The sequence below is a fragment of the Centruroides sculpturatus genome, unplaced genomic scaffold, assembly GCF_000671375.1.
Source record: "Centruroides sculpturatus isolate CEXI.00-Female unplaced genomic scaffold, Cexi_2.0 scaffold314, whole genome shotgun sequence".
NCBI lineage: Eukaryota > Metazoa > Arthropoda > Arachnida > Scorpiones > Buthidae > Centruroides > Centruroides sculpturatus.
Window position 1 is genome coordinate 190,472 of NW_019384542.1, and position 9,814 is coordinate 200,285.

Sequence of the window (9,814 nt, forward strand, 5' to 3'; positions counted from 1 at the left end):
TTAATTAAATGGGTAGATTATCAACATTTATACTAAAATAAATGTAATTATTTTTGATGTTGAAGATGTTTGTTAGAAATTTATTGGCATTGTATTTCATTTTAATTCTTAGTCAGTTTTAGTTAATAGTTTCATTTTAGATTAGAATGAACAATTTTCAAACTAAGAAATGTTCTTTTTCTTATCTCTGCTGCAATATGTATAAGATATGCTGTACTTTTGTATGCGTACAGGCTAACTTGTTTAATATATTTTAATACAAGTAATATGACAATAATTTTGATTATTCAAGATTATATCACTTATTTTTATAATTTGAATTTGATCTATTGAAGCATACTGTTTCATTTAAAATGTGCAATTTTATATATTAACATGTTCAATGCCTGTTTATTTTTCTTACAATCTGAAAATGGGATAAATTTATCCCAAAAATGTTAATCTAAGAAATATTTTCTGCCCACTTGAAACTTTTGCAGCATTTATGCTGTAAATATAAACACCTTCACATAAAATACAAAAGTCATGTTTAATATATAAAATTATAAAAATTTTGAAGAAAGGAATCTTCAAATAAACTATTTTTGCTTATATTTGTATTTGAATCCTAAACTAGAAAATTATACATAAAATATCTGTTTTGTTTAAAAACATTTAGAAATATGATCAAAGTTATGCTTTGAAAAACAAACATAAAAACTCTAAAGTAAAGAATACAAAGCCACTTATTAGGTTATTTTAAGGTTAATTTGGCATATCATTTGGCTTTAATCAATTAAATTGAGTTTTGAGTTGATGTTTACATTAAAAAAAACACTTAACAGTGGGCAAGGTTAAAAGAAATTGCTAACTTTTGACTCAATTAACAGGCTATATTCACATGTGGATAGATAGAAAATATAACGCTAGTGTTGAATAGGAAAGTTAGAATAAAATAAACAAGGAAAGGTGGATTATAATGATGAGTGATGTAAAAGATTAAGGAAATATGTAGGTAGGGGAATGTCTTCTACTTCTCCAACGTTACCCAGTCTTGTCACCTGGCGACACTAGGCACTTATCTATCATGTTTTGAAGCTGCATTGGTTCTTAGAATAAGAAGCAATGCAGCTAGCTCCATTTCAAAACATATAATAGATAAGTGACCAGAATACAACCAGGTGAATGACCACCCTGCTAATAATTAAATACAGTGGCTAGTTCAATTTTGCAAAAACAAACATTTTTTAATTCATAGCTACAACATATAACAACAAAATGATTGCTGTATGTTAATAAATTAATTTATTATAGGTTATGAATATTTTCTTTCATATCTACATATATGATGAATAGACAGCAAACATATAGTCCCTTAAAAGTGGCGTTGTAGGTACTTAAAATAAGCTCTTAAATTGCATCATTTACACTTTATAAACAAAAAATAGGCAGTCAAAATTTGCACAATGAACAATTAACCTACTTATTATGACGATGAATTTTTTATTTAACATATGTATTCCAAACAAAAATGCACATATTCAGAATGATGCAAACACAAAAGTAGATAAACAATTATCTTTGCATTTTTTATTCGCTCTGTTTCCATAGTTAGCTTCATAATATATTGCAAGCACTTTTTCCAAATTTTCAACAGAAAAGTTGCAACGTTTGTCACTGAGAATTAATTTATATGCAGAGAAAGAGCATATAATCCATTTTGAAGCACTGCTTTCAACTTTTTCTTCACTTTTTTTGCAGCAGTTCCTGGTGCATCACAAAGTTTCTGCTTTGCTCTGTTGAGATCAATTTGTTCATATATAGTTTCCCACTACTTTCAAGAGCAGTAATAGTATCTGCAATGAATGTGAAATAACACTTGATGTACATCAACTTGTTCTGAACATAAATGTCATTCAAAATTTTCTTGGCTTTAGTTACACAAACTGCATTGTCCGCTAAAGTGGCAAGAAGTTTTTTGATATCAAAGAAATGTTCACTGTAGTAGTTAGTAGAAAATCTTAGCCATGTATATGCTAAGGAAAAAATAGGCATTTGCCTAAAATCTGCTGTCTAAAAATGACAAATAAAGTATCTCTAACGCTATGTTTATTAAATAAAAGTATTTATTTTAAAATATTTCATATAGTTTTAATTTTATTACTATAAAATTGCATCAGTGAGTGTAATTTATTTCTGTTATTATTGCATTCTAATTTTTTCTCCTTGGGATATGCATCCCCTGGGACTTATATTTAAGTAATCAATAATAATAAAAAAATGAATATGTCTGATTGCATTTTCAGGAAAAAAATGAAACTTAAGCAGTTTAATTTAATAATTAAAGTAAACCTTTGCAGAAAATGAAACGAAAAATTAATAAAAACTTTTTAAAAATATGAAAACAGACTAAACTTTGTGTTTTAGGCAAAATAGGCAGCAATGTCAAAATAAGCATTTTCAGGCATTATAAAATACCATTGTCTCGGTCTAAATGTTCATAAAAAGTATTCATACAAAATCTTAGCCATGTATACGCAAAGGAAAAAAATAGGCATTTGCCTAAAATCCGCTGTCTAACGACAAATACTTTACTTCAGATTCAACTTTGTATTAAAATTAATAGCAATCTTACTTGAGTGCTAACCTGTAAATTTTCCAGTTACCTATCATTTATTATTTAGTCAAAAATGTAATTAAAATCTCAACCAGTTTATTTCATTTTAGAAAAATATTTGGAGATGAAATATAGTAAGTTATTAAAACTTTGAACACTTGTAATTCACATTTGTTGTAAGTTACATCTGAATAGATATTCATAATTTTATGCTTATATTTTATATTTCACTCAAAAAAATCTTTTCCTATTAAACATACTTCATTTTTAAAAGTAAAAAAAAAAAAACAATTTTCTTAAAGATTAAAACTTTGAATTAAGATCATGATTAAAACTTGTACAAAACACATCTGTATAATCATTTCACTTATTAAAAGTACCATAAATTTATTAACACATTTTTCATGTTTTAAATGTCAAAAAATTCACTTCACATATATATTATATAATTAGTCTAATTTTTACTTTTATTAACTCTAAAATTTGTATAAATATTTAATAGATTCAGAAAAAAAATTTGAAAATTCATTACATTTTAACAGCTTGCTAATATTTTTCTTTATACTTTAAACTCAAAAAGTCCAACTTTTTGAATTTAATTTCTTTTTAGAGTTTCTATTTTGTAACTCCAGTTAATTATGAAGTTAACTTAATCAACATCTTCATCATCTACATAAACATTTTTCTCAGCCTTGGCAATTTGCAACAATTGTTCAGTAGCAGAGAGGGCTGGAGTATAATGTTCACTCCGTTCCGGGCAAGGAAATTTAGCTAAATTAAGATGTGTAGGTTTATGAATGAAGGGATGCCATACACCTTGAATGCTCGGACTATCTGTATGATGGTATTTCCTTATTCGCACAATGGGTAAGCCAGATTTGTTTTTCATATATTCCAGCCATTTTCTAACTTCGTCTCGGGTGTAGTTTTGACAATATAACCAGTCTTTATTACCATTTAAATACTCGGCACTTATAACGGGTCCTCGATGCCTCCTCGGTTGAAGGTAAACTACGGTCCCGGGATTCTGGCGTGCAAAGTCAATCAATTCTGTTTCTATGAACTCTCTAACACCTTTACTACCGCCGTGACTTTTACAGAACTTTAAAGTTACTCGCTTTAACTGACAGACATATCTACCAACTCCATTTTGAAGAACACTTCTTAAGAAATCACTAGGAATTGTAGCATTCGACATGATGTCCTCACAATATTTTTATTTTTTAAACAAAACCTTCTGTTGCCAGATCTTTACAGTGACGAAAGATTGAGAAAATAGCCAAAAATTCGCCAACCGGAATTTCGGACATCAACACATTAAAGTTACATTCAGAAACTAAATTAATGATGGCCACAATTTCTCTTGTTAGGATCGCAGTAATGATATTCATAAAAAGTAAAACAGTAAAATTAGCTGTGATAAAGATAGTATAAAAATGTTTTAAAAATGTAAAAACACGAAACAGCCGAAAGAGATCAGATCCTTGTGTCAACTTTCACATGTCTCCTTCTATTCTTCTAGCCGATCAAGAGCAATCCTCAGCATGCGGATTTTCTCTTGATCGATTTACATCACTATTTAAAATTATGCCAGAAACCAATATTAAAAATAATGTCCAAATCGTGCACACTTTTTGGTGGGCACTAATTACACGTAAGTGGCTGAACTGAATGCAGATAGCCATTCTACCAATTCTCAATATACTGTATATTTCCAACATTTCTGATTGCAGTATGTAGTATAGTATTATTATTTTTCTTTAACAAGGCATTATCTTATGTGCAAATATAAATTTCTCTACACATTTTTAAATGGGTGTGCAATAAGTCGACAGCCAAAGTAGTTAAAGCATCAACCTGTCGCTCTGAGAATCAGGAAACAAATCCAGGTGAAACACTGAAGAATTTTTATAGGTGGCTTGTCCCGAATATATCTGGTTTCGACCGTCACCATCGGGATGCCTCATTGTGGGTCTACAGAATCCAGGATGAGTATGGACCACCTACGAAAATTCGCCAGGGCTTTTCCTCCATCCGGATCCCCCGAACAGTAAATTGACGCCTTAACTGCCTGATAGAAATTACTTTTAAAAGAGAAGATGAGAGCATTAATAACGTAACAAAACTAGAATTATTTGTTTAACTAACAATATAGCATACATTTATTAAATTAATCGTGTATTAAACAATTAATAAAACACCGTTCCAAATTATCACTATTATATCTGAAAGAGGAAAATGATAATTATTCATGAAGATTAAAGAATTTTATTCACTGATGAGAATTTTTAAAAATAGAACACGCAAAAGGATAAAAGTAACAAATTTATCGATATAATTATTTCTTATATTTATTTACAAATTATTATTTTCGAGTCAATCAATCTTCTGCATCAGCAGATACGAAAAGAAAAAATATAATATGAATATATTCAACTTAAGCATAATGATTAAACATTAATTTTTTTGAATTTTACATATATATATATGGTTTGTTTAGACCAGCAGTTGCCAACTGTGTGGTCTGTGGAGAAATTTGGACATTGATCAACTCAAGGTTACATGAAGTATTATATTGAAAAAATGCAAAATGCTTGGTTGCTTTTTTCACTCATTGGGAGTTTTTATTTGAATCTANAAAATCATCCTCGTTCAAAACGTGATTCGCTATTTTGTTTTTCATAATAACATTAGAAGAAATGGACACATATTTCTTCGAGTGAGATTCAAAATCGTTAATTAATTTTATTAATACAATACTTCATAAGTTTTAATTGTTTAGTTATATAGTAGAAATATCCTAATAATTCAATTAAAATAAGATTGGATCAATGGAATAAGGCAACGCAATACTTCGACGATCTGACAGGGAGAGGTCTTTCTGTAGGAAATTGTAGCATTTCGGTGTTAGACACTTGAAGAAAGCATACAAAATTTCACGGGGCCAGCCCGTTGGTCAGGCACAAATTCGAGACCAATTACCAATGTTTCAGTAATTTTATCCGCTGGGCACCGAAAGACTTAATTACAATAAATAATTACATTAAAAGTGATAGATTACCAAGTGTAGAGTATCTAAGCAAATGTGAGACAAATTGGGATTATTAATTTCAATTAATTTTTTATTCGCGATTAGAGGTTGCGGCCGAAGTTTTCATCGCAAAAACGTGAACATCGGACGTTTAGCGCCACCTTCCTATAAGATTAGAAGTTTGACAATGGCGTTTGGAACGTCGAGCGTGATTTAACTGACGTTCCAAACGCCATTGTCAAACTTCTAGGCTTATAGGATGGAGGCGCTGAACGTCGACGTTCACGTTTTCGCAATGAAAACTTTGGCCGCAATCTATTTGTTATATAAATATCTGTATTCAAATCGGATTCGATCTCATAACATACTTTTGTATGAGTAGTACGAATCGAAGAATCTTTCTTCATCCCTCATCCCTTTCAAAACGATAAATTCTAATTTATGAGTTCATGATTATGTTATTTCGCACAGCTCTGGTGGAAGATTCACGTGCGAATTCTAGTAATGAGATATAAAAGAAAATTGATTGCTATCCAAAGTATCTTGAGAACATATCATGTGAAAGAAATACTCTTAAGAATTATCAAGGTAATTTATAAATGTTATAATTCATTTATGTCACAAATGCATGTTGTCCCAAAAGTCAGTTAACGAAAATATTTTTAAAGATTGGTTTTAAAATGGGTTAAATTAATTTGTATTATTATTAAGTCACTTCGTTACAAGTTTAAAAATATATCTCTGTTAACTAACTTTCGAGCCACAATATATATATAATTACATAAACAAATTTTATAGGATACAGCTTCTAGAATTATTCAGTTATGGTGGATTCGAGTTGAAGTAAAATACAAAATATTAAATCAAGTTCAGGTAATAGAAACTACCTGTAATAAAAAAAAATATATCTTTCATGTTATACAATTTTATTTGCCTACATTTTATAGTTGAATCATTTGATCGCATTGCAATCTCGTTTTAAAATGATGATTGAAAAGTGAAAATATTTACAAATGAAAAACTGTGTCATTATTTTAAAATATATCAGAAAGAATAATAAAAAATCATTACTTCTGCAATATAAAAACAAAGTAAAATTTATTGTAAATAATAAAAATTTATACAGGGTGTGCGTAAAGTTTGAAACCAATAGAAAAAAAATAAGCAAAATCACACATTACTTCATTACTTCGAGGTCCGGTATTATTTCATCTCCCAACATGATAATTATTCCCAATAACAGATGTTTTAAGGAAGAAGGGCACAATGACATGCATGTTCCATTAGCTGCACCATACCAGCATTATGTCAGCTTCTTGTTCTTTGCTGTCGTAAATCAATGAGGATCTTAGACAGACAAGGAGAATTATCTCTACCCGGTCTTACTCAGCACCATTACTCAACCTGTAACGATGAAAAATTTCCTATTGGTTGCACACTTTATGCACTTTGTAGTAATGGACTAATAAATAATTAAATCGTTTTATACAGAATGCTGCCGTAATTAAGCTGCAAAAATTGATAAAACTGTTCTTACTAAATCGCAAGTACAACAAAAATTGGCCTGTTCTGATTAGTTTCCAAGCAGCTATTAGAGGTTGTATCGTTCGAAGCAAAATTATCCTCTTTACTTACGAGTTCATGGTAAGTTTTTTAAAATATAGAAATTTAATTTTAATTTTTTTTTTTATTCTATTATTTCTTGGTGGTTAGCAAAATTCAGCTGTTATTATACAGAGCTGGTGGAGAATGGTCATACAAAGAAAAATTTACCAGAAACTCTATTTCCTAGTACAGAGGTTGCAAAGTTTATCTAGAGGCTATCTGATCAGATCAGATCAAATGAATTTAAAAGCAATCATTATCTTTATGGTAATGTGTTAATTATTAAATAATTTAATATTTCACTTATTTTAAAATAATTTGTATAATTTTGTTTCATAAGAATTCAACGGCTAATAAATTGCAACGTTGGTTTAGAAGGATATGTCGCGATGGCACAGGATTACTGCAGAGAAAAGTTGCGATCGATTTTCAGAGAAAAGTCAAAAGCAATTCGTACGAAGAGTTGAAAAAAAAGGTAAGGCACATTTAATTTTAAACTGCTGATTAAGTATATTAGTATATAAAAACTTTAAAATTCCATTGTTTTGAAGAAAAATGCAGTTACGAGAATAAGAAATTGGAAAAAAATTATATTCTACGGGAAATTTTATTTTAAGCAAATTAAAGTTATACAACATGCAGTAAGAAATTATCTTTCTATAAAAAATAAAAGACTGAGAATTATGGTAAGTTAGCATATGACTAGAATTTTATCATAATTCTATTGTAAAATGAGATATTTAAGTGTTCTGTGTTGTAATTAAATTGTGTTCAAGAGGATAAATTAAATTAGTCAATTTTGGTAGTTTTCTTGCAATTATGTTCGCTTTTTGATTACTAGTTTTAGTTACTGCTTTAAACATTTGTGACGATTCGGATTCTTGTCGTTTTTGTAACTCCGTGTCTCATTTATAGGTGTGCAGCTCTCTGTTGTGTCAGATTTGTTCACGTCCTCATTGAACACAAGTGATGTGTCATTTTTCTATAAGAATTCTGTCATTTTTTAAAGAGACCAAACTTTTAATCTGTTACGAAGTGTACAAAATCATCCTCGTTCAAAACGTGATTCGCTATTTTGTTTTTCATAATAACATTAGAAGAAATGGACACATATTTCTTCGAGTGAGATTCAAAATCGTTAATTAATTTTATTAATACAATACTTCATAAGTTTTAATTGTTTAGTTATATAGTAGAAATANCGAATCACGAAGAATAAATCACACTTATAGCGCTATCAGATGAAGTTACAAAAAACTGATTAAGCCTATTCTTTATTTTTTAGTACAATATTTAAATAAATTGCATATAATGACAGAGAAACGAAAGCGAAGTTCAAGTTTAACATATAAAGCAGTTTCCGAGGTATGTAATACCTTCAAAGTATATAGAGGGCCTCTTATGTCCACATTTGTCCAAGACCTGGGTTTTGGACAAACCTGAACATAAGAGATACCATATATGCATTTATATAAGTTAAAGCCTGTATCACACAATATTTAATATTGTACAAGCCCAGTGGCGTGCCGAAAATGGACTAGGGGGATTAGGCTAGTCCCCTAAATTCCTTGAAGTACTGTCCAAATATCACTTTTAATGCAGCTGTATTTGAAACCTTTTACATGAAAAATATGTATTTTTTCTTGTATTTTTCCCATCCGTTCTCCCCTCTTTTACGCTGAATTCAACTCTTCCACGAACCAACCTGAACAACTCTCAGGACTCATTTATATCGGAGCTGGGAAAGTAACATTAATGTGCCGATAACATGCAAATAAAATGTTTTTTTTTTCTGGTGTTTAAATAATAATTGTTATAATGTATGAAAAATAAAATTTCTCATATCTGGTCCCTTTTGAAAATTGTCACCGCACACCGCTGTACAAGCCACAGAGTCCCAGTTAGTACAGTATAACATTTCATGACATATAATACTGTACTAACTGGACCAAGACCGTATGAAAGTTTTAGGCCCTATATCTTGAGAATTTAGATTGTTTCTGCCTAAATCGCCAATGAATGCAATACATTTGATATTTATTCTTTATAATAGAGTACGTATAATAAAATTTACAATTATTTTATGTTTTAAGAGACCGAATCGATGGGTAATATATCTGAAACATAATTTGGGTTTAAGAAAATTGGCAAGATCGAGAACAATTTTGAATTGGCCCAAACTTAAAAAGATAATGAAGCGAGTTAAAGTATGGAAATTTATTTTTATGATAAACAATGGATAATAAATGTTGATAATTTCCATTACTTTCAAATAGATAAGGCTTACATTCAAGTTCGCGAAGATAAAACTAATATACGAGAGCCATATTTACGAACGGGAAAAACTAGAACAATTGAGAAACATTCAGGTATTTTAAAATATATTTAAGTGATATTTATTTGAAATATATATATTTTTTAATCTTTTCTAAAGACATTAAAATCCGTTAAAATACAATATTGGTGGAGGATGAATTGTGAAAGACTTTGTTATACCCATTGTTTGAATGCCTTCAACATCCTTCAAAGTGTTTTTCGGAGTTAACTTTTGAGGAAGAAATATAAATTTTTTAAACAAAATG

General features: G+C 29.5%; 3 protein-coding genes across 7 annotated transcripts; 2 read left to right on the plus strand and 1 right to left on the minus strand.

The window, feature by feature from the left end:
• Window positions 1-3,128: 3,128 nt before the first annotated feature.
• On the minus strand, window positions 3,129-4,681 carry LOC111623395 (39S ribosomal protein L43, mitochondrial-like). Its single transcript, XM_023365958.1, has one exon. The coding sequence runs from the start codon at window positions 3,792-3,794 to the stop codon at window positions 3,246-3,248; it is 549 nt and encodes a 182-aa protein (XP_023221726.1). The 5' UTR covers window positions 3,795-4,681; the 3' UTR covers window positions 3,129-3,245.
• Window positions 4,682-4,777: 96 nt separating this feature from the next.
• LOC111623388 lies at window positions 4,778-8,246 on the plus strand. 5 transcript variants are annotated; one of them, XM_023365942.1, is made up of 9 exons: window positions 5,229-5,315; window positions 6,099-6,215; window positions 6,426-6,500; window positions 6,575-6,718; window positions 7,119-7,271; window positions 7,341-7,499; window positions 7,573-7,707; window positions 7,784-7,918; window positions 8,148-8,246. In XM_023365942.1, exons 4-9 carry the CDS (start codon window positions 6,641-6,643, stop codon window positions 8,190-8,192), a joined length of 705 nt encoding a protein of 234 aa, XP_023221710.1. In that variant the 5' UTR covers window positions 5,229-5,315; window positions 6,099-6,215; window positions 6,426-6,500; window positions 6,575-6,640; the 3' UTR covers window positions 8,193-8,246. The 5 variants fall into 5 exon arrangements, with proteins under 5 accessions (XP_023221706.1, XP_023221707.1, XP_023221710.1 ...); XM_023365938.1 differs by lacking the exons at window positions 5,229-5,315; window positions 6,426-6,500; window positions 6,575-6,718 and adding an exon at window positions 4,778-4,913; XM_023365939.1 differs by lacking the exons at window positions 5,229-5,315; window positions 6,426-6,500; window positions 6,575-6,718 and adding an exon at window positions 4,778-4,913 and having other exon boundaries at window positions 7,365-7,499.
• Window positions 8,247-8,538: 292 nt separating this feature from the next.
• LOC111623398 lies at window positions 8,539-9,806 on the plus strand. The gene is made up of 4 exons (XM_023365962.1): window positions 8,539-8,597; window positions 9,326-9,439; window positions 9,509-9,601; window positions 9,667-9,806. The coding sequence occupies exons 1-4, from the start codon at window positions 8,544-8,546 to the stop codon at window positions 9,775-9,777; spliced, it is 372 nt and encodes a 123-aa protein (XP_023221730.1). The 5' UTR covers window positions 8,539-8,543; the 3' UTR covers window positions 9,778-9,806.
• Window positions 9,807-9,814: the final 8 nt, after the last annotated feature.